Raw genomic sequence first — 25,286 nt, forward strand, 5'->3', positions numbered from 1 at the left:
TAACCCTTGTCTGATTCACCTGTGCCTCATTTGTCTCTGCCTCACCACCACATAAGCCAATCCATGCCACTGCTTCCCTGTCAGTCCAACGTCTCCCCTGAAGAGTTCTCTCCTTTCTCTCAGTCTGCTCAACCAGTTTTTCTCTAAGAACTCTCCAAACTGTTCCTAGAGTATTGTATGTATGACCCTGCCTGTTAGTGCAGTCTCCCTTAGTTTCTGCTGTTCGTATTTTGTTTCAATTCAATTCAATTCAATTCAATTCAATTCAATTCAATTCAATTCAATTCAATTCAATTCAATTCAGTTTTATTTGTATAGCGCCAATTTACAACAGAAGTTATCTCAAGGCACTTTACAGTGTAAGGTTTAAGACCTTACAGAAAATATTTATACAAAAAATTATAGAGAAAACCCAACAATCCCATTTGAGCAAGCTTTAGGCAACAGTGGAGAGGAAAAACTCCCTTTAGAGGAAGCAACCTCCAGCAGAACCAGGCTCATAGTGGGCGGCCATCTGCCTCGACCAGTACTAAGTCATCAATGGTGAGAACGTGATTAGACATAGTGTCTCTGAGATTTTTAGGCCCAAACAGTATAACCTCTGTCTTGTCTGGATTTAGGAGAAGGAAATTGGAGGACATCTAGGCCTTTATGTCTTTTAAGCATGCTTGAAGTTTGACTAATTGATTAGTTTCTCCTGGTTTCATAGATAAGTATAGCTGGGTATCATCTGCATAACAATGGAAATTTATAGAGTGTTTCCTAATAATATTGCCTAAAGGGGACATATATAAAGTGAAAAGAATCGGTCCAAGCACAGATCCCTGTGGAACTCCATAACTGACTTTGCTGTGCATCGAAGACTCATCATTAACGTGTACAAACTGAAATCTATCTGATAGATACGATTTAAACCACTCTAGTGCTGTTCCTTTGATCCCAATGACATGTTCCAGTCTGTGTAATAAAATGTTGTGATCTATAGTGTCGAATGCAGCACTAAGATCTAACATGACGAGTATAGAGAGTAGTCCATTGTCTGATGCTAATAGAAGATCATTAGTGACCTTTACCAGTGCTGTTTCTGTACTATGATGTACTCTAAATCCTGACTGGAAATCTTCATACAAGTTATTGCTACGCAGGTGGTCGTACAATTGCTTAGAAACTATCTTTTCAAGGATTTTAGAGATAAAGGGCAGATTGGATATTGGTCTATAATTCGCTAAGACCCCTGAGTCCAGACTAGGCTTTTTGAGTAGGGGCTTGACTATAGCAACCTTAAAATCCTGTGGTACGTAGCCTATTTGTAAAGATAGATTGATCTGATCTAATATGGACGTGTTGATCAAAGGTAAGACATCCTTGAGGAGTCTAGTCGGGATGGGATCTAAGAGACATGTTGATGGTAGCAGTCTAAGTACGAGCGTGGATCTAGAGTTGTTGTACAGTCCATGCTATATGCAGGGAGGATCTGATCAATTTTTTCTCTAATAGTTATGATTTTATTTGTAAAGAAATTCATAAAGTCATTGCTGCTGAGAGTTGAGGGAATACTAGGCTCAACCGAGCTATGACTCTTTGTCAGCCTGGCTACAGTGCTGAAAAGAAACCTAGGGTTGTTCTTAATTGCCTCTATTAATGAGGAGTAATATGAGGTTCTAGCTTTACGCAGGGCTTTTATATTATTATTATTATATATTATTAAACTATCTTTCTAGGCAATATTCATCTAAATTGGTGGAACGCCACCTCCTTTCCAACTTACGTGATTTCTGCTTTAAGCTACGGATTTGTGAATTGTACCATGGAACTAACTTCCTCTGACTCACTAGCTTCTTTTTCAGAGGAGCAACAGTATCGAGTATTGTTCCAAGTGAAGCACCAGTACTATTAACAAGATAGTCCACTTGTGCTGGAGTAACATTGAAATAACTGCCTTCCTCTGTGTTGGTACATGGCTCTGAAATAAAAGATGGAATCAGTTCCTTAAATTTGTCGACAGCATTTTCACATAAACATCTACTGTAGTGAATCTTATCTGTAGGTTTAGTAAAGTCTGGTACTGTAAATTCAAATGTAATTAAGAAATGGTCAGATAAAAGAGGGTTTTGGGGAAAAACTATTAACTGATCAACTTCCACACCGTATGTCAGAATAAGATCAAAGGTGTGATTAAAACAGTGAGTGGGTTTATTTCCATTTAGAGTCTAATAGTGAATTAAATACAGTGTTGAGGCAGTTATCATCAACATCTACATGGATATTGAAGTCACCCACTATAATGACTTTATCTGCACTAAGAACTAAATCAGATAGAAACTCTGAGAATTCAGTTAAAAACTCAGAGTAAGGGACAGGAGGACGGTACACAATAACAAACAGGACTGGTTTTTGATTTTTCCAGTTAGGATCAGAGAGGCTAAGAGTGAGGCTCTCAAATGAATTCAAACTATGTTTAGGTCTGGGGTTGATTAACAAACTTGAGTGGAAGATTGCTGCTACTCCTCCACCCCGACCTGTGCTTCTAGGAACATGATAATTAACATGACTTGAGGGGGTCGACTCATTCAGAGAGACATATTCATCCTGCTGCAGCCAGGTTTCAGTCAGACAGAATAAGTCTATTTGATGGTCAATTATCAAATCATTTACTAAGAGGGATTTAGACGAGAGAGATCTGATATTTAACAGTCCACATTTGATTGTTGTCTTGTTATTTTGTTCTAAGAGAGGAGTCGTCTTTATTTTTATTAGGTTTTTATGAATAACTCCTCTTGTGTTAGTTTTAGATATAAATAATTTAGGTACTCGGGGAGCAGACACTGTCTCTATGGGGTTATGTTAGTTTTTGGGGGGTGACGGCTGTAAGGAAGCTGCAGAGAGGTGTGTAAGACTGCGTCTCTGCGTCCTGGGCTCCACTCTGACATGTCAGGGTTTAGGTCGCCTAATAAACTCTGTCATATTTCTAGAGAGTTGAGACGCACCATCTAAAGTGGGATGGATGCTGTTTCTTCTAATCAGCCCAGGTTTTCTCCAAAAAGTTCTCCAATTGTCTATGTAGCCCACGTTGTTAGCGGGACACCACTTAGACAGCCAGCGGTTGAATGACGTCATGCGGCTAAACATGTCGTCACTGGTCAGATTGTTTGGATTCTTGTGCCTGCCTCTGGATGTAGTCTCTGTCTGCAACCTGTAGGTTCACTACACCAGCCGGCCCATGTCGTGCTTTTGGGTCCTCTCCTCATACCAGCACTCAGATGAACAGTGAGTGATGGATTATTACAGCCTCTGTTCAAATTGTTAAAATATTAATGAAACATACAATCAACTACAAACTTTATATACTCTACATCTGTCCATGCCTGCACATATAAATGCACTGTAATTAACAGTACTTATAGATAAATGTGAGTACATCTCAAGGGGCTCTCCTTTTAATAAAGTTCCAGTACATAGAGATATTATAGTGGCCTGTTCATGTACAGTATAACAATTAAGAAGGTGCAGAAACCAGCCTTTATATGGCTTCTGCTTGAAAAAGTTTAAGTAGCGTATCTCTGAGTGAGGGTACAAAGCTGTAAAGGCCGGGTCATCAATAATTCCTGTTTACGTTTATATCCAAATAATTTATATAAAAAGGAAATAAAAGAAAACCGAGCACAGAACCGAGGGGTACCGCATTAGAGGTGGGCATCCAGCTTAAGCTGAGTCCATAAACATTAACACAGATAGATTAAAATAACCAATCTGCTGCTGGGTTAACCAAACTTGTATCAAGTAGCCAACATGTTAGTATGGGGTGGTCCACAGTATCAAAAGCACCTGCAAAGTTCTGATTCTTGTCCAATGCTGCACGATTAAAAATGATTACCTGCAGTTATTTCCAAGTTTAAAACCAACTGCTCAAACTGTTTGATAATATACAGTATTTGGAGACAGAGATCGTGACATGAAACTTGTTTTTTAAAAACATGGTTATGCCTTTTGGGTCAATCAGCACGGGAAACATCTTAACCAGGTAAATGATAATTATCTTTGTGTCGATCATAAGACCCATATTAATTTATAGTCATTGATAGTGCATTATAATTATTGATGCATTGGTGCAGTTGATAAAGACATAGTTCATTTCTAATTACAGTAATACTTGAGTAACTTGTTTATAACCTTTATATTTTATTCTATATAAAATGTTGAATGTAGGTAAATATCCCCATATTTTCCTCCTTCTAAAGTGCAGCTAAGTACTGCACTAGTAATGTAGTAGTAATATAAATATTAATACTTGAATAGAGTCAAGGACCTGAAAACTTTGTCTTGGAGGACAGGAGACTTTTATTTTGAAGGTTATCGTCAGCGGAAGTTGTTGCTCTCGTTTTTAGCTAGCTGATGTCGGAAAAAGTGTTGTAGCGTAATCTATTAAACTTACTGAAGAAACACAATATAAAGTGTGTCTGTGACATTAAACTGATACCGACAGCCGTATAGAAGATCATAACAAACAGTTTAGATGATTTAAAGCACATTTTATGTTAGAAGTTCATCGCTAACGTTAGCTAATTAGGAAATCTGAGTAGCTACCGAAGCTAATAGGATTAGCTCCTAGAGCTAAACGGGAAAACACAAGCTAACGTCGGTTAAATGGCTGAGAAGCAGCAGAGCACCCGGTGGAGTCATCCCGGAGAGCTGTAAAGGTGAGTGTTGTTCAGTAAATCTCCACGTATGTGCTCCTGTTAAAGGCTAACGGTTAGCCACCAACTCTGGAAGGTGGCGACAGCAGGCTGGTTCACCTGTACAGGTGAGAGACGAGTGTTGAAACCCTGTAGTAGTTAGAGAGCAGCACACCAGACTCCACGGACGAATCTTGAACTGTCGCATGTTCTCTGTATTTTTCTGTAGAGGTGGACAGTGTTAATGTTAAAGAATAGTATACCTATTATACCACATTGTAGAAACGACTTCATCCTGTCCTGCAAATAAAATTTTACCCAAGTAGAAATATCAGGAAGATGCAGTAAAGTTTTAAGGAGAATTAACTTGTGTGTTTATGAAACTAGTGAACATATTATTCAAATGTGTCCCAACAACAGAAGCAAATCTTTACATTTGAGTACACTTCTTCTTCTTCTTCTTCTTCTCTTTCGGCTTTTCCCATCAGGGGTCGCCACAGCGAATCATCCTTCTCCACCTAAATCTATCATGAACATCTTCTACCCTAACATTAGCCAACCTCATGTCTGTTATAACATCCATATATCTCCTCCTTGGTCGTCCTCTTGTCCTCCTGCCTGGCAGCTCCATCTCCAACATCCTTCTACCAATATACTCACTATCCCTCCTCTGAACATGTCCAAACCATCTCAGTCTGGCCTCTCTGACTTTGTCGCTAACTCAGACAACGTGAGCCGTCCCTCTGATGTACTCGTTCCTTATTCTGTCTAACCTGGTCACTCCTAAGGAGAACCTCAACATCTTCATCTCTGCTACCTCCATCTCAGCCTCTTGTCTCTGTCTCACTGCTACCGTCTCTAACCCATAGAGCAGAGCTGGAGTGACTTTATTATTATACTACTATTTACTATTGTTTTATGTTTTTCCAAATTGTCCAAACAAGAGTAAAGCTTCAAATATTAGTTGATTAATCATCAACTATTTTGAGAATAAGTGCAGAATAATTTTGGATTTCCTCTAATCATCATGATCTTAAACACAGACACAAATATTGAAATGTTTTAATGAAGCGTGGGACTCTGGGATTCTGTTACAGAGCTGAAATATGATCTTGTTGTGTTTCCCCTGTCGTCTGCAGGGTAAGTCCAGGATGCTCCAGGGGCCGTACAACAGCCTGGACCGGGACCGGCCCCTAATCCGGCTCCCGTTCACAAGCTTTGCTGTGGGAACAGTCTTGCTTCCTCTGTCCGGGTTCATCGCGTGCGTCAGCATTTCACTCATGTACCACTTTGCAGATGCAACATACACACACTGTCAGGTAAATGGTCCCAACAGACATTGATGGAATTCTGCAAACACACCTGAGAACTGTGAAGATGTTCTGTGAAGACAATCTTCTTAAGGGTACAAACATCTGAAAACATGTTTTCTGAGCAGGAAAAATCATAGTGTAACTCACATTTTTGTGGTGAAACACATCAAGAAGGTGTGTGTAGCATGAACTGTGTGTGAACAAGGATTTACTGGTTACACAACTTAATTAAAAGGAGGCTTTGCAAACTAAACTAACACAATGAATCATTGTAAGACCAAATGGTAACAGCTTTATAATAAATAGTCTTTTAAAACATCACAATGTAGTTGTAAGCTCATTTAACCTTTTTTAAAATGCACAGTAGACACATTTTATATTATTACTAATAATAATATTATATATTTTTATATAAGTGCAAAGGAAGATGCGTGGCAATCTTTAAAAACTGCTGAAAACAGAACTCTTTCGCATCTTCCTTTGCACTTACAAAAAACAAAACAAAAAAAAAAACTTTTCTACTCTTTTGTTCTCACATCTCTTGAAACAGAAACACTTTTTAACAGCACTTTGCTTTAATGTTGTTTCTCCTTGACTTAGATTTTGTTTGCTTGCCTTGTTCCTCACTTGTAAGTCGCTTTGGATAAAAGCGTCTGATAATGACTAAATGTAAATGTATTACAGCTGTTTTACTTTATCTTTCATTAGCTGTTTATACAACAGCCTTCACTAAATTTCTGCTCATCAAGTTTTAACTGTATCTATTTCCATTTCTAACATGTTCAAATGTAAACGCTTATTTTAAGTAAAGTTTGATTTGTGGAGATATTTTTTGTAAGAATATTGTTATAAAAGCTGCAATAAGCTTTTGTGTGTTTTCTTTTTTGTCACAAACCAGGTATCAAACTACCTCCCCTCCATCAGCTCCGCTATCAGCCGCGTGCCGGAGCGCTACATCTGGCGCTGCTGCATCGGTCTGCACTCAGCGCCCCGATACCTGATGTCCATCATGTATTTTAAATTCTACCACGGCCGCTTCGCCAACAGGCTGCTGGAGCAACTGCTGAGTGGCCTGGCTCTGCTCTGCAGCCTCACAGAAAACAGCGGCCTGCTCGTGCTCACGTACGTGGCGTCCACTGAAACATACAGTAAGTACAGGACGACGATAAGTTCACAGCTGATAATTATCTGCTAACATTTAATTAGTTAGAAATGCAAAAATATGAGGACAATAGGTGTATTTCATCGATCTTAGTTTATTACAGTAAACAAATGATGTAAATAAGAGTCGCGGGCAGTTTATTGTTGTCAAGAATCAGAACTTTGCACTGAGCCGTAACACATTTCTACTAATTTTAAAGTATAGAAGCTTTTTTAAGTTAGACGGAAGTGATGAGTCATCTAATGAAGGAAGCTTTTACTTAAAGTTGAGCAGACTGTCAGATCGACTGTGGGTGTTCATTATAGAGTCATTGTTGTGGTAGTTTGTTAATTGTAAAATAACCGTTTTATTCTTAGAGAGGATGATTCATTGCTTTAGTCTTTTTACTATTTTCTTTTTTTTTTTTGTCATCTGATAAGAGCTTTGTTCTGGTTTTGTAAGGACAGATGTCACAGTTTTAGTGCCCCGTTTGTCTCTTCAGATTATCATAAGAACGGTTTCATCGTGTTCATAGCGAGCTCGCTGCTGCACATGCTCATCACCTGCAGGCTGTGGCACATGATCAGGAGATCCTACGTGAGTCCAGAGGTAAACAAACTGTCTCGGTGAGACATCTGTTTTCATCTCACTGTGTCCACATCGTGTCGCAAATTAACCACTGAATCCTAACATGATCTAAAAGGATTAAAACAGTCATCACACATAATCAGAACTAAAAAACAAAACTTTAAAATAAGATGTAAGAAAGTCCGATCAGTTCTGTTTGACGCAGTGCTGAGTTTTCACCTGTAGACGGTGCTGATGGGCTGCAGGTCCAGGTCTACACAGAGCAGTTTGGACATGATTCACAAAACGCTGCGAGTGACACAGAGACTCTGAAGGCAGGTTCAAGGAGTTACTGAGCACATTATCAGGTTCCATAAATAATCCCAAGGTGCTAGAGGAGGTTGTAGAGTTTCTTCAGGTGGTCCGCTTCAGATCCTGGTTGTCCTACAGGAGGATTCCGAATCCTTGACTCGGTTAATTTGGCTCTTGCGGGGGTTTCAGAAGTACCTGTACACGTTTGCTGGTGCCTTGGCAGGATTTGTTATATTTTTTTAAGTTCATGCTGGACAGAGCCACAAACTGATGTGTTGTCACACTTTGTTTTAAATTAAGACTTGAAAGAAAAGGGAAGTTCACATCTTAAACCAGTTTTTCAACACCATGTCACTAAAACAGTTAAAGAGGTCTGAGCAGAGCAGGAACCTGATGTGTTGTAAAACTGCCGTGTGGTATCTCCCAGTTGAGCAGGAAATAAATGAATAAATTCCAACTTTAACTTGTGACTCAGACATTATTTTGGTTCTTCCCTGATTCAGTATCAGCGGAGCATACGTGTCACCTCCCTCCCCCCCCACCACAAACACCAGACAGCCTGCTAACAGTGAAACCTGCTGACGGGATCAGAGTCGAGGGTCGTTTGCACAGATTCAGTTCATACTGCCGTCACCGAGGACGCTCACATGACCGGACTACTGAGCTTCCAGGAAACCTTCACAGCTGATTCATTTATTTTAGTTATGTAGTTGTTCCCACTCGTTCTAGAGGACCTCTGTTTAGTCAAAGCTGCGTCTGCACCTTTTAGCTGAGTTATTTCTGTGATTATTGTCATTATCGTAGAAACAAACCAAGCTGCTCAGATTGTATTAGGAAAAAAAAAAGTCCAGTTGAAATGGTGTTCAGTTTTCAGAGCTCTTATATTTCTGTCTATGGAAAATGGAAATTCAATTCAATTTTATTTGTATTGCGCCAAATCACAACAGAAGTTATCTCAAGGCACTTTACAGTTCAAGGTTTAAGACATTACAGAGTATAATTGTATAAATAAATAACATCACACTGTGTTGCATGTTGGAAGACGGCGGCGCCACATGGTGAGGTGCTCACCTGTGATCAGTTAAAACACTGAGGTTTCTGCGTGTACTGTGGTTATTATGGATAAATCTATAACAATTGAATTCTCTGTGTCTCTCAGGAAGTGAGGTCGTATCGATGGAAAATCCGTCTCTTCGTCTTCAACGGCAGCTGTTGTCTGGCCGCCTATTACTTCTTTAGACGCCACAACAAGTACTGTGAACCAGGAAGTAAGTGTCCGAGTCCTGCTCAGGTTTGGACACGTACAGTCACAGGGTGCATCCCAATCCTCTTATTAGCTTATTACTCCTCGATCATCTTTAAAGTTTTTATTTTAGCTAGGAGACCTAAAAAAGATCTGAGGTAAAGTGTTTTATGGGACAGAGGCTCTTCTTTAATCTGTCGGTGATCGGATGCTGCAGCTGGTTACACTGATCTGAAACCATTTATTTAGCTATTGCTGCTTTTTTTTTTTTTTTGGTTTCATCGTTTCCATTTAGTCACAAGAGGCAGAAAACTGATCATTTTATATATTTCTATTGACCTCCATTATTGGGCTACTACTGATATTACTACTCCTCCTCATAGTAATAATAATAATAACTTCTCAAATTTCAAAGTGATGAAAAAATGTGACTCAATAATCCTTCCTGGTCACGTCGTCCAGTCTGGACTTTGTCTGTTTTGATAATGAAACAGGTTTTATATTTTGTCCTATGTGACGTTTCAAAGTGTTGTATTTCACCCTGTTAGTGTTCAGTTGTTCACGCGCTGCCTCTCTGCTCCCCGTCCTGCAGTCTACACCCTGTTTGCCCTCTTTGAATACCTGGTGGTCTTCTCCAACATGGCCTTCCACATCACGGCCTTCTGGGACTTTGGGAGCAAAGAGGTGATTGTGGCCACGCCGCCCGAAGACAAACGATACTAAACGGCTGCCTGAGCTGTTTTAAGCTTTTTAAACAAAGGGGAGAAAACGTCCACCAGTGGGACACAAAGACATTAGTTTAAACTTTGTCTGACATATCTGAACACTTAAAGGCATCATGTGGCCTCACTCAGCTTTGCAGGTGTTTTTTTTTTACCTGATCTTTCCAACAACACCTGTTCTTACTTTAATTTCATCATGTTGTGATGCTCTGTAGGAGACAGTTGAACTGTTTTAGGTAAAACAACACTTCAGGAGCGATAACACAGTAATACATCTGTGACCAAAACCTGCTTTTCTAAAACGGGTTTTGAACAGTTATGGAAAACCTGGAAATTTCATGGAATTTTGACGGATGTTTTTTCCAAGCCTGGAAATGGTTTGAAAAAATGCAAAAACCCAAAGTGTTGTGAAAATTAAAAATTGTAAAAGAGTATTTTTAACACGATTCAGCGTTGATCTCATTTGTTTAGTTTTAGTTTTTTTTAATGTGCTTACATTTTTTCTTATTCCTTCCTGAGGTCAAAAACAGAAAGTTGTTTCAGGCACTTTCTCTAAAACTAAACTGGAATCACAAATACATTTTGTGGCGAGTCTATTAACACATTGACCATAATTAACATAAGTCGAGACAAGTCGCAAATTAATTGATATTTAACACATCAGTTAAATTTATTTCCTGCCACATCCTGTTTTCTTTTCTGCAGAATTCTCTGACTTTAGTGTTAATAACGTCTTTATGGTTGGATTCAGACACTCGCAGTATCAAAGGGTTAGAGAAACACTGTAGGGCTGTGGTAATACACAAAAATCAGTTCACATAACATCAAAATTTAACATTATCTTCCTTCAACTGTGACCAAAGTGTTTTTCTTGCCTTAACATCCATTCATTCAAAAACTGTGCTGCATCACAGCATAATTAATTGTCCAAAGACAGTTTTCTTGTTATCTGTCTTGTCGGTCTGTCACCTTAATTCATAACTACAGTTGGATTTGTGTCTGATGGTGGGTTGGGGTGATTTAGGATCTCCTCCTTTGGTCAGTGATTTATTCAGATTTGTGTGTAACTTAAAAACGCAGCTCTCTTTAAATAGTTTCCTGTTCAGTCATTACAGTGGCAAGAAAAAGTATGTGAACCGGGTTTTCTGCTTTAATTAGTCATAAAATGTGATCTGATCTTCATCTAAGTCAAAAGTATTAACAAATAGAATGAGCCTAAATTAATAACTCAAATAATCAGATTTTACACATCGACAGTCGGACAGGACACAAATCAACAACGGCAACTCCGTCAGAAATGTTAATAACAGATGAAGGCTGATTTGAGCGTCGTGTTCTCTGCTCAGTGTTTTTAATCCAACCATGTTATCAGTGAACTGGCTGCTCAAACATGCTCACACTAATGTAAATAGTAAAACCACTTGGAGCGAAACTTACTGCAGGTCTCTCACAGATGAGGAGCCGAGTGGAGATTTAATTCTCCACCTCCCCCCTATAACGTTGATGATGAGGTGGGGCAGAACCGTTCCCAGGCCAATCCTGCAAAAGAGGGACAGCCTCTCAGTGAATCTACCCTCAATAAATAACGTTTAAATTGACATATAAAAAATAATCCTGTCTTAAAGGAGCTGACGACCAGTTAATATCACCTAAAGATATTTCCACTGTAAGTGTGATCACTGCAGTCCTGAGGTCAACTGTAAGTGACTGTAACTGGAACCTTTCTTTATTTCCTAGAATCCAGAAGGTCATGGCTTCACTGACCTCAATCAGTCTCAGTTTTAAAAGAATTTCTCTGGAATTCTGCAATTAAAAGCAGAACTGAATTTTAACAAACCCAATGTGAGCAGATGTGGAAGGAGACTCCAGATGTTTTAACAAATAGCAGAGGTACAGGGACTGTTTGGACCAAACATTTAAGAGGTGGAACCAGACAGACAGAGAGAGAGAATAGAAAACTTTTAAAATGTTTAAAATTATTCCACATTATCAGAACCTTTAGATTCCTAAACACAGAACCTGGAGGTGTAACGACTGTGTTAATGTTTGACTACACATACTCAGAGCTCAGACAATAGAGAAGTGTTTGCTGTGTTTGTTTGTGAATAAAATATTTGATAGTGAAATGATCACGAGTGAACGTCACACACCATCATAATGAAAGCTTCATGACACATCCTAAAAATAAGTCACATGTTTAGTAAGCAAATAACACACAAGCATCTTTTGTATAAAGAAAATAATCTACTGACTGATCAAGATCCCAACGGAGGCTGATATAGACACACGTAGATAAAATACTAAAGAGGTGAAGATGTGAAATGAACCAAACTATTTATTTTAGTGAGAATATCAACAAACTGATTTTTCTAACTACCACAACAGATCTTACAGATGGGAACAGATTTATTTATTCATTAGTTCAACTCGATACCGTGATTATATTTCACAAAGGCTGATGATCAATCAGCTGATAAGAATTAGATTAATAGTGTTTCATATGATTTGTTTCATTTAGTGAGGACATCTCCTTCCAATTAACATTTAAACAAGACCTGCACCACTCATTAAAGACATGTACATCACAGTTTACAGTGATGACTTGTTTTTAGCAATAAATGTTGAATTTATTTAGTTAAAGAAATTTTATTTAGTCTTTAGACTAATTAATGAATTAATGAGTAGGATGAATTGGTACTGACAACAGTATTGATGACATCTGCATGATACTAATCTGTTTTTGGCCTTAATTACTGAAGTCCTGCATCTCGAAGATCTCACAAGCACATACTGTGAACACAGGAGAGTCAGAGTGCAGCAGTCAGGAGGTTCACATTAAGACTGACGTGATGTGAGTCGGTGTCCAGCAGGTCGATACTAAAGTTTCTACTGGTGAGAAAACACAGTCAAACACTGATGTTACTCTTCTTCTCCTATTTATCTGCTGACTCAGATCGAGCTTCGTTTTGTTTCTGTGGAACTTCTGTGACAGTTTTTGTTTTACTCTTATGGACATGTTGAATATTTCTGTAAATTATATTTGTGATATTTAAAACTGAATCATGTTGCTAAACTTTATTAATTTCCAAAATTGACAGCATAGTAAAATATTTAATACAGCAGCAGATCAGTAAAAGTCTGAGTACTAAAAATAGTCCACTACAGGTAGTACCCTTCAGTTTTCCTACTCAAGTAAAAGTACTAAAGTACATACTCTAAATGTTACTTTAAGCACCAAAGTAAAAGTTCTCCACTAAGAAAACTGACGGAGGCGACCTGGGGAAATTCAAAACAGATGCCCGAGCCACCTCAGCTGACTCCGCACCCTCACCCCACTTCCTAAGGGGCCTAATTCTCCTCTCCAGCACTCTGGCATAGACTTTCCAGGGGAAGCTGAGGAATGTGATGTGATCCCCTGTAGCTGGAACACATCCTCCGGTCCCCCTTCTTGTACCTCCGTGCCTCTGGACCGGGAGGGTACCACCACCCCGGTCCAGAGGCACTGTGCACAACCGCCACAGGATGCTGCAAAGGTGTGTCAGCCAGGACGGCCCCCGGTGCCATGCCTCAGTGACTTCAGCCAGGCTGATGGACGAATGCCAGAATGTTGCCAGAATTTTTTTGAGGCTGACCTGCAGCGTGCTTGGCCTGCCGAAACCCGTCAGCTGCCTCAGGAGGCCACAGGCCAACCAGGCTCGGTAAGACTCCTTCTTCAGCTTGACAGCATCCCTTACTTTCGGTGTCGCCGCCATAACAGGCAGCAGAGACCTCCCTCGGTATCTGGTTGAAGCTGCCCCGATGGTGCGAGTTGAAGACCCCTCTGTTTCCAACAGACCCTCTGTTCTGTTTGGGTCTGCAAAGTCTGTCCTTCGGATCCAGCTCCCAACCAGGTGGTGACACATAAAATAAGGATTTTTATAAGAATCTGATCCTGCAAAAAGTAACTGATGATGTACAAATAAATGTAGTGGAGTTAAAGTAAAAGTACCTCAACATTTTACTTGAGTACAGTACTTCAGTACATGTACTCACCACCTCTGCAGCAGATTTCTGCCGTTTTACACAATCAATTCTGCTCAAGATATTGTTCATGTTATTATTGTTCATGTTATGTCACCATCGTATCAGGTTGCTGAGTAAGCTGTAGTCCAGAGCAGCTGTAGAGCTGATTCATGCTGTTTATTGACAATTACTGATAAAAACAAGATATGAGACTCAACAAATGATGTTCACAAGTTGACTGATTTATACAGACAAACTCACACAGAGTTATAAACGTACTTTTGGTGAACACCTTGTCTTCTGTGGACACCTAAGCTCGTGGTTTACGTGCACCGTGTTCTAAATGCGGCCCCAGAACTGCTGTCAGCGTTATACACAGCTGTGGGTATTTGTAGCGTCTGCAGCACTAATTCATCACCACAGCGATATATCAGACATCATTATTAAACCTCAGAACGAGCTTAACGCAACAGAGCTCACAATGTGCTTCACACGTAAGAAGAAAAACAACAGGTAACGGCTCAAACTGTCAGAACAAAGAAAGGAGTCATCACAGTATTTAGAAATAATAACTGAGTCAGTGAAAGTGTTCTAGTGGAAGATCATCTCTTTATTTGCAGCTTATTTGTCTGTTGTTAACATTAAGTCTCAGACACAGGAACAGGATATTCCTCTCAGCCTTGGAGGAGACGCTCCAGAGGAAAGACTGACATCCTGGAAAGAGGCAAACTGAATTCACACAGACTAACGTCCAGCGGGCCGGTTCCTCTGTCCCGGTTAAAGGTTTCAGACACTTTCTCTCCTTTTCTTCAGAGGAACATTGTCTGACTGGAAACAATGAGGTGAATATGTCTGTTTGCACAAAACGTTTTAATAGAAACACTCTTTGTGTTGGAACCACAGTGGTGGTTGGTGGTGGCACAGCTTCATCTGGAATCTGATTGGCCACCACTGGTCCTCCCCCCTCTTGAGTTAGAAAGTGAAAGGTAGTTGGTTTATGTTGGTGAGCAACAACGTACAGAACCAAAACATCTACAGAGACACAGAAATGTATCACAAACGGACACAGAGTGAAAAAGATGAAAATGACTAATCAGATTAGATCAGTAACTATTAACTGAATCAGATCTTAAGCAAAAGTTAAACTGGGTCCAGCTTCCAAAAGCTTTTATAAAAACTCCAGAGCTCAGACTTTGAGCTCCCCTAGCTGGACTTTTTGAATATCTCTAATTGTGATTTGATTATTTTATTATCTGACACCATAAGAGTCCGTTCATCGTTTGGGGAAGTTGTTTGTCAGCTAGTTATTTATTAAACTCACTTCCCTCATATTCATTTACCTGAAGAAGAAAACACCTTCACACACAATCGACAGCCCATCAGAGTTTTTCATTTCTCTCTTTGGTGTTTGGAGGATGATTTAGCCACAGGGCGAAAAAATACTGCAACATCAAAATATACTGTTACAAGTTCTTCATAGAAAATATAAATTTTATTCAATATTAATAATGATGGTTAAGTTTTCTGATCATTCTACCAATAATAGCAGTACTGATGATTTTCATGTCTTAATTGTTTGAAGTGAACCCCAGTGTAACTAAATGAAACCTAAATTAAAATTAAAAGAAAAAGAAACAACAAATAGTCACAACTGAGAATTAATCATGTGTTAAATGTGTTATTAAATACACGCAGTGCAGTAAAAAGTACATTAAATCTTTTAAAAATGTGCAGTAGAAGTACAAACACCTTAAACTTTCCATCAGTGTCATGAAAACCTGGGAATAAAACACAGCAGGCAGACGTACTGTATGAAACTCGTATTAAAAAAATAAAAAAAACAGTCAATTAATAAAAACCTGTTCAAAAATCAGTTCAAATCAAAGCCTGTTAACAGTTTCATGGGATTACCACAGAAGGTTTTACTTCTCTTAACCTCAATTTTTGATCCACACAGACCATCTTCATGTTCATTATCAATAACTATTTCTTTCTATTTATATCCTGCTCATCTTCAAACTGCTGCAGATACATCTGAAAAAATCCTTCACAAGTACGTGCACCGATTTCATGCTGGGCAGTTGTAGTTGTATAGATCAGGGTTTTTCTATCTGAGTGTTGGATCCACATGCTGTGAGCTGGCAGCTCATTACGCTGAATTAACTATTAGCAGTTCCTGTTTAGTGTGGTGGCGAAGAACCATCAATAGATCACTGAGAGGAAAACATGAAAACACGACTGTTCTGAGGCACGTTGTGCAGTCAGGTTACCGAATCATTTCCAAACCTGTGGACAGCAGAGGTGACGATACTGTGTCCTAATGAAATCAATTTTAATAAAACTGTGTTTCATGTCTGTGGGTCACGACTCTGAGAAGTGGAGTCTTTAAAAATGAGCAACAAGTGGTTTTAAAGTACCGTAACGCTCGTTAATGAGCTGAGTCACAGCAAGAAAGTGAAATAGGAGGATGAGGAGACTGTAGGTGGTTGTCAGTGAAGGTGTGTTAATGGGATTTGACAAGAATAATGTGAAAACACTTTGTACATGTTTTAACATTTATTGGCTCCAGTGAAGGTGAAGATGGTCATAATTTCATTAAATGAGCCCAATGTGGCGTCCGGACAAACTTTTCAGGGTTTGTCTCGTCTGTTTCGGGTCTGTGAAGATTCACTGCTGCCATCACTGGATTCCTTAAATTCTCAGCTTAAAAACACGACAGTGATTCTCAGGCAAGTTCTGGCCCACAGATAATATGTGTCCAGGAAATGTACGCTGTGTGTTAAATCTGAGTTATGAGAAATGTCTTCAAACAACATTTATCAAACTAGAACTGCTTAGTTCTTCCTACCCTGCTTGTTCCTGTCCACACTTTACCACCGGATCCATTTAAAACTTCAAACATGATAATTCTCAGGTAAGTTCTGCACTAAATAAGGAACATCTTTGCTTTTCTGTGATTTCCAAACAGATTTCATTCACTGCCACTTTAGATACGCTGTGAGATGATGGCTGACACTGTTCCAGTTTTCCCAATAGACTCTGCTATAATTCTGGGACAATAACGACCTTTCTAATTCTTAAAGAAAAATTCTAGCTGAACATAAAATAAAACATTTTAAACATCATTTTTTAAACAGTCTCTCAGACGGTTATCCCATAAACTCAGCCCGGCTCCAACCCTCGAGGCTCGGTCCTACAGCAGGACGCAGGGCTTCTTATTGACGGTGGGCTGTGGGTTAAGGAAGGATCTCACGGCCTCGGTGAACACGTCCTTTATGCCGTCCTGGTTCAGAGCCGAACACTCCATGTAGCGCATGGCGTGGATCTGCCTGGCGAGGGCGGCACCCTGCTGGTGGGTGACGGGCGTCTGGTTCTGATCCTTCAGCTTCTTCTGGATCTCAGCATCATTTCGAAGGTCGCTCTTTGTGCCGACCAGGAGGATGGGAACGCCGGGACAATGGTGAGACACCTGAAGGGAGATCCGTAACAGGAAAGAGTGAGACTGCAGGAAGTGAGAACACTGTAAACATGAAGCTACATCAGCAGCTGGTTCCTACAGTGAAAAGATTCAGTTTATTTAAAAAGCACCAAACGTTGTTTTCTTCTGCTTCATCTACTGGTGGGAACCAGTCCGTCCTGTATTAGTACAGGAGTTCTACGGCTACATTACAGTGACCATGACAACATATCCCATAATTATGAAGATGTAAAAATTATTTCTGCTTTATTCTGTTGCCAGGCAGATTTTGACCTCTGACCTCTGGATGCCACTTGTGTTTGACGTTCTCGTAGGAGGCCGGGCTCGAGATGGAGAAGCAGATGATGAAGACGTTGGTCTGCGGATAGGACAGCGTCCTGAGCCGGTCATACTCCTCCTGCCCGCTGTGTCCCACAGGTTCAGACTGATGATCCTGCCGTCCACCGTCACCTGAACGCACCACATGTTTCCCTTCATATCACAGTAACGTTTGAAATTCTCCGTACAAAAGTATGTTTAGGGACAAATCAGAGGATCCTGTAAATGGAAACAAACCTCAAACACACATCTACAAAATAGATGTTAGTTCTGGATGTACTTATTATGTAATTAACAAGTATTATTCTAAGTATTCTAGTAAGTATTCTAAGTACTTATTATTGTTCTGTTAGTATCTTCCAAATAATTAGCATCCTAACAAATAAACATCGACTTACTTTCACTATAAAAAGTTCTGTGTCTGTCTGTTCAGCTATAATCCCTCTTATATATTTGTGAGTCAACACTTGCTGACATGCTGCTTTATTTCAGAGCGTCTCTTGAACACGTCCTCTGACCAGATGCACACGAGCAGCGGGAGCAGAAAGTTGTAGATTAAGACAAACAATCATGGAAAAGGTCTGATGAGAAGCTCGTCCAGCTGAGAAACCATCTCGATGTCTCTGCTGCCGTTTTCTCGCTGTGATCTCAACATAATACTGTAACTTCCTCTGGGCGTTGTCATGGTTTCTCTTCACGTTGTGCAAAAGTGGAAGTTCATAAGTTCCATTTTCGCCAGGTCAAATTTACGCCCTGCACTTTATAATCTTCCAGATAAATGCACAATGACGCTGTTTTAGAGGAAGTGTATCTGCAGCTTTAGAGCTCAGATCAGGACTGGTTTACTTAATCACATCAGCTAAATGAAAGCTTCTAGTCCAGGGACATGGTTCAGTACAGGAAAGTACAGTAAAGTACTTCTACTTTACTAGTATATTAGACTACTCCAAATGTACTTCTGTACTGCTTTTAATTAAGTTAAAACATCAGTAAATCAGTATTTTCATCTTCGAACATGTCGGACAAAACAGGATTTATTGAAACAACAACTAATGAAATCAATAAAATCATCGGCATCACACACACACACACACACACACACACCTGGCTGCTGTAGTTGTCAAACACAGTGGGGATGTACTCTTTGGGAAAAGCTCCAGTGGTGTAGGAGATGAGGAGACAGGTCTTCCCCACAGCACCGTCACCTACAACCACACACTTTATAGTCTGCATGATTACCTCTGACCTCCGACCCCTGACCCTTCAGCAACCTGCACACACACACATTACTGCTGTTAGCAGACATTCAAATCTAGTAATTGTAACATATGTCACTTCACACGGACGTCAGACCAGTACACACAAAATGAATTAGATTAAATAAAATTTTATATATAAAACAGAATTTTAAAAATAGAAACGTTAAAAAAATAATTATATTAATATTAGGAATAGACACAATGAAAGAAGAAAAATAATAAAGTATAAATCCTCGTGCTGCTCTGACTATTTGACTTTATTTTGAGCTCAAACTGTTCCTCTTGTTCTGAACCATTTCCATTGTCTTTGAATCAGATTCTGATTTATTTGACTTTCCAACAGCATCTGTTTGTTTGTAGTTAGCTTAGTAACTAGTTAGTTAAGAGGCCAAATCACTCCCAGTTGGAGTATTTGGGATTTAACTGGAGCACTAGCTCTGCTAACCAGCTACAATCAGTTCAATGAGCTCCTCTGCTTTCGGCTTCTGTTGTTCACCACCTGCAGAGAATTTAACCGCTTCCTATCTTCAAACATTCCTGGAACAATTTCAGACAATACTGGTCAAACTTGAGCTGCACGATCCAAATGAAACAAATTCAGTTTTCCCCTTAAAAGGCCAGTTCGTTATTTTACTGACTACTCCACCGAGGATTGATTTTAAAATGAACGTGTTCTTCGTTTATTTCAATTGTCCATATCGGGATATTTATTATTTCCCTGTACCTTCAGTGTGAGCGTCTGATTGGTTAACTCGTCCTGCTCAGCTGTCAGAGACACTTCAGTTTCCTTCAGTTACACAGTTTGTCCAGAAACACATGATGTTCCATCGTCTGCCTGCAGAGAGAGGGGCAGGAAGGGAGAAGGTTTGTCCTCCATCAGTATTTGTGTTTATGTAAATGATTGGTGCAGAAGGAAACGGTCTCCAAACAAAACAGATGGTATCCTAAACACACACACACACACTCAGACATTTGAATACCAGTGTTACTCTGTGAATTAACGTCATACTCACTTTACATTTACATCACAGAAAGACCCCAGGTCAGATTTTAACATCTCTATTTCCCTGCATCGAGCTGTCTCATATTTTAATATGTTCAGAAAGTCACCGTGTTAGCACCAGTAGCTAATATCTGAGGTAGTACTTTGCAGTACTGCAGTACTACATTGCACCCTTTCACTCTCAGGAGGTGGATAAAACATCTGAGTACAAGTCTGAGAGTCCCTGAGATGATATTTAAATCACCACTATTCCAGCTCGAGTCACCACGGCCCCGGCTAAGTCACCCAGGACATCCCATAATCTAAAGAGCATCACAGAGACGATCACAGTATCCCCGAGCCCCTCAGGACGTGTCGTGGAGATCATGTCACTCAGACTGTATCCATGTCCCAGATGAAACACCTGTCCTAGTCAGGTCACGATCGAGTCAAAGATTTAGAACTGATCCCACGGGATACCTAGAAACCTAGAAAAGGTCGTGAAGGGTCACCGTGTCCGACTCACCCAGAACTGAGGTCAGTCAACAGAATCATAAAACATGTCTGCGTCACTCCGTAGTGTCACCGAGTCACCCCCAACGTCCGAAGCAGACATGAACCCTAACCCAGACCTGAGCTGAAGCTCGAGTCAGAGTCAGAGTCACGAAGTTCACGTCACAAAGATCATGTCTGAGTTATGAAGGTGAAGTCTGAAGACTCCACAAACACAAAGTCAGACTCACAAAGGTCAGGTCTGAATTACAGAGGTCACTCTGACATGACCTTCATGACTCTAAGGTCATATCTGACCAGGTTGACTCTGAGTCCCAGATTAATTCACTAACGTCTCAGACACCCAGCTTGTGTCTGAGCTGCTTTAGTTGTACAGTGTAACAACAACCAGAAAAGAAAAAGACCTGTTGGTTATTGTCAATCACAAACTAAGAACTCTTAGAAACTTAATTTTAAAGTTTAACACAGAGAGTTTTCGTTTTTAGGGGTCAGTGATTCATGTCTGCTCGTTCCAAGGAAGTAGAAAAAGTTTAAATAAGAAAAGTGAACATGATACTGGTGGATTATGTGCTGAACATAAAGTGGTAACTCTGTCGTGCTCTCTCCAGATCCAGTCTGGATAGAGAAAGTGGCTCAACCCAGACTCTGGGGACGGCGTCCCCGCCCTCCCCTTTCTCTCTCTCTTTCTGGGCGGAGGTCGGTTGATCTCACTCCTGCTGGAAGCTGTAACCTCTGATCTCACAGCTTTTCATTTTCTCCAGCTTCTCTGCTTTATATTATGTAAAGGAGAACTGTGACCTTTGACCTTTGCAGTGGTGGCATAAACATCTAGATCCTTGAAACACGACTCCGGTTCTACTCTGCATTTTTCTTATAATCCACAAACCTCTCAAACCAAGAAGGTGTGAATCTGTCTCTTAAAACCTGGACCTGGAGCTCCAGGTTCATCTCTAGCTGGATTAAACATGAGGTGACGGTAGTTTATCTTTATAGGAACCTGTTTGTCTCTTTTTGTGTCTTTTATTGCTCGTTTTTTAATTACGACTGCGTCTGTGTATCAGTTGGTAGAACAGTCGGCGGCTCGACTCCTGTTTCCTTCTGGCCCCGTGTCAAAAAGCCACAAGAGACACAAAGAGATAGAAGTAGATAGTAACGAATCTACAACACCGAGAATATTAACCAGAGAAACTGAAGCAAAACGGTTCAAGTGTTGTAACGACGTCCTTTTGTAATTTAGATGTAGTTGGAAAAAAAGGAAGCTTTCAGAGAAAGAAGTCATTGTGGTTCATGTTGAAATAAAGCAACCAATTCCAAAAAAGTGCTCGAGACACTAGTTTGAAGCGGGCGTTCATAAAAACAGAAACTAAACTTCAACTTGTTCTTTATCAGTTTGATCTGAACTAATTAACATTATTTTAAGATTGACGGTACAAATTTGTCAAAACACAACAAACACAAACACTTTTCAATGTAGAAATAAATTTCTTTTGACAAAAATAACAAATGACTAAACTGCAAAACCTTTTTAAAATATTAACACTGAAACTAAATCATAATCAGGAGCTAAAATTAAGAACCGGAAGAAAACAGTCACCAGTTGAGACATTTACACGTGCATTCATCTGAATCCACAAATGAACTAGTAAAATAATACATTCAGAACAGTACTGAAGTCAAAAGCTCAATTATCATTTCTTCTATCAATATGATGAGGTGGCAGCTGTAGATACTTTAGAAACGGATGTTTTATCTGTTAAATAACTTCACACTCACACAGGAGCAGCAGCTGATAGACGCTTCCGCAGGCTCAGTTACTTTCTTAGATTAAAGCCTGATCACAAAGGCGAGTGACGGGTCCTCGGACGACATGACATTTCTGAGCATTAACATGTGGAAGACTCCACCGGGCTCACAGCAGGTCGGGCAGGTGGGACGACGCTGTGTAGCGGTACTGTAATGTGGTACTGGATGGTGGTGGAGCAGTACAAAATCATGAGCGGTACATGAAGTACTTTTCTTACAGGAAGTAAAATGAATATTATCACTCGCGGTTTGGTTCTATTGGACAAATATTGAGCTTTTTTCTGAACTTTCAAACTGTAACTAGTATAAATAGTTATTTTAGGGATGTAACAGTTCAGAAACTGAGACCAAAACCACGACACACACATTTGTGGTCTCCTGTTGCGGAGCTGTCACCCAGAACTGTGATACGACCCCCCCACCCCCACTCAACCTGCTGGAGGGAATGTATTTAGCGTCTTTATAGTATCTTCTAGACTCTTTGCTTATGTGTTGCTCATAGACACAGACGTGTCATCTTCTGAGCAGACGTGCTGCTGTAGTGTTCGTAGTACGTGTCTTTCTTGTTAAGTTGTTTCAGGACCTTTTAACACTTCAACACCCGCCTGTGTGTGTGGTTTCAACACATACGGTCCAATAATACACAACGATTCCTTTAAAAGCTTCTCAGAAGGAAAGTATGTTGGTGTTACTTAACTAACCTGTGTAGAACAGAAATGAATGTCGAGCTGCGACTGATAATTCTTCACACTCATCAGCTCATCTTCAAATGATTCGTAGGTTTGTCTACGAGATATCAAAGATGCTGCAGTGGAGCACGCCTGCCAGGGTGTGGCTTTTAAAATGACTGTAAATACGAGTTGACTGATAAAATGGCTGCAGCTGACCAATTAGTTGACTAATTGTTTCAGTTTTAATGTGCACGCTGTGAAGCAGCTTCCTGTAACGACCACAAGATGCTGCTGTGATTAAAGTGTAACTAATGAATGGAAGGGAAAAACGCTGAGGCCGGTCAGTCACATCTCCTGGTGACATCAATGACATCTGCAAACTTCTCAACAGTCCAAACAGACCCAGCGTCCTGCTTCATGAGGGATTTTCAGCTGGAACTGTGCAGTGAAAGCAGCAGGTCTGTAAACGCAGCTGTGAGGGGAACAGAGCTCTGCCAGCGTCAGACTGTGAGAGGAAGAAACGCGCTCAGAAAAGAGGAAGAAGAATCGAGATCAGTAACATGCAGCAAGCTGAAGATGACCGAAACACATTCATTGTAAAAGCTGCCTTCCCCTAAATGTGTGTGTGAAGTTAAAGTGTGAATCTGTACGTTTGCTATTTTAATACCAGTTAATCATTAGCATAAGAAGTTATATTTAACTGTGAGCATGAGAAGATTTACATGAATGATCACAAAGACAATTAAGGTGGAGCAGTCACAAAGAAATGTTCACCTTAATAGGGTGACGTGGGGCATGGGCCCCCAAAGGTCAGAAGGTGGCAGTTACGGACTGAAAACAGGGCAACGGGCTACAGACAAAAACTCTAGTAGTTAACTAGAAAACAACCACAGAGCCTCAGACAACAGACTCCAAACTACTTCAGTGTTCAAAACGAACCACAAAAAGACTCAAAACTCTGGACAGTGAGTTCGAACGAACTCAAAGAGACTCAGCAAAGACACGACGAGGTGCAAAACGAGGCCACGAGACACAAAAAGATTCTGGGTCCACAGAAAGTCTGCATATTTTAAAATATCTGTGTCAACCCTCTACTAAACACTGGTTTGCTCTGTAGTGGGCAGTAAAGTGAGATTTTAAATGTCTCTGACTTTTGTTTCAAACGTAAATCTCTCACTGATGAAAACCACCTGTTCATGAGAATTCACCATATAAAGCTTCTTCTTTCTTTGTCTGTGGGAAAGTTTCATTCATAAAAATGTGAAACAATAGTAAAAAGAAGAATTCAGCAGAGCGCTGCTGTCAGAAATCAGCTAAGAACAGAGTCCGTCGTCGTGTTAGAGACGTAATAGTCCGTGTGTGGTGTATGATCAGCAGCTGTACTGACAGAAATTAAGAGGGACGTTAGTGGAGCTGTCAGGACAGAGGACGGTGCTGGACCTTCCTTCAGACTCACTACTGAAAGAACAAGTCAGTTCAAACGACTGGATCTCGTGTGAGGCCTTTTATCTTTGTCAGGGAAGTCGGCTGAAATGAAATGTAAATTTAGATCATCTTTGGTAACTGTACCACTGAAGAGACACAGACAGCCTGGTGCCTCTTTCACGGTCTCTGGTCATTTATATCAGGTTACAGGAACTGACAAACGAGGCAGGTTTCGAATTGTCAGCATGTCTGAATTCTTTTTCGTGCTTTTATTTTATCGTGGTGGTTTAGGAAGAGTCTTCTGACCCACAGAGGAACTGAATCCTCCTGCAGCTGGACCTCAGATGGGAGAATCTAAAATTGGAGTAACAGGCTTTACAGAATATTTTTACATCTGTGTGAAAAAAACCATGTGAGAAAAGAGACACCTGCTAAATGACTGTCAGTGACAAAAAGAAAAGCTGATACCAAACCAGGACCAAAACCAAGACTGAAACACCAGAGAATACTCAAACAAAGCAGGGCTGACAGTCAAGACAACATAGGACCACGTTGTAGCTAAAACACCAACCAGGACTAAAACATCAAACTGTGTTGGGTCAAGATCAAACAGAAATAATGGAGGAAAATTGGGACTGATGAACAGAACCAGAGAGCAGATACCAAACGTTAAAAGGGGCTCAGGACACAAATACAAGCAGCCAGATGATCAGGCAGAAACAAACCAACAGTTTATTGAACAGGAAAACCCTGACTGCACACAACACACAGAGAGAACAATAGGTCAAAGTTAGAGCAGGAAGTGGTCTGTAAACTGCGACGGGTGTGTACTACAGACTCGCTGGGTCATAATCTAACTATTCA

At 40.2% G+C, this 25,286-nt stretch overlaps 1 protein-coding gene and 1 pseudogene across 1 annotated transcript; one reads left to right on the top strand and one right to left on the bottom strand.

The window, feature by feature from the left end:
• Positions 1-4,371: 4,371 nt before the first annotated feature.
• pgap2 (post-GPI attachment to proteins 2) lies at positions 4,372-10,417 on the top strand. Its single transcript, XM_026357554.1, has 6 exons — positions 4,372-4,697; positions 5,813-5,992; positions 6,885-7,134; positions 7,630-7,736; positions 9,166-9,274; positions 9,842-10,417. The coding sequence occupies exons 2-6, from the start codon at positions 5,825-5,827 to the stop codon at positions 9,970-9,972; spliced, it is 765 nt and encodes a 254-aa protein (XP_026213339.1). The 5' UTR covers positions 4,372-4,697; positions 5,813-5,824; the 3' UTR covers positions 9,973-10,417.
• A 6,090-nt stretch (positions 10,418-16,507) lies between these two features.
• Positions 16,508-19,791, bottom strand: LOC113160357 (annotated as a pseudogene).
• Between the last annotated feature and the right edge of the window lie 5,495 nt (positions 19,792-25,286).

This window comes from Anabas testudineus, chromosome 10 (assembly GCF_900324465.2).
Source record: "Anabas testudineus chromosome 10, fAnaTes1.2, whole genome shotgun sequence".
NCBI classification, from domain to species: Eukaryota; Metazoa; Chordata; class Actinopteri; order Anabantiformes; family Anabantidae; genus Anabas; species Anabas testudineus.

What these genes read in the sequence shown, in the direction of transcription:
- pgap2 (XM_026357554.1), top strand. Translation starts at nt 5,825, where the DNA reads ATGCTCCAGGGGCCGTACAACAGCCTGGACCGGGACCGGCCCCTAATC. An exon ending in GATCCTACGTGAGTCCAGAG is followed by an intron (nt 7,737 to 9,165) that starts GTAAACAAACTG and finishes TGTGTCTCTCAG; the next exon opens with GAAGTGAGGTCGTATCGATG. An exon ending in CAAGTACTGTGAACCAGGAA is followed by an intron (nt 9,275 to 9,841) that starts GTAAGTGTCCGA and finishes CCCGTCCTGCAG; the next exon opens with TCTACACCCTGTTTGCCCTC.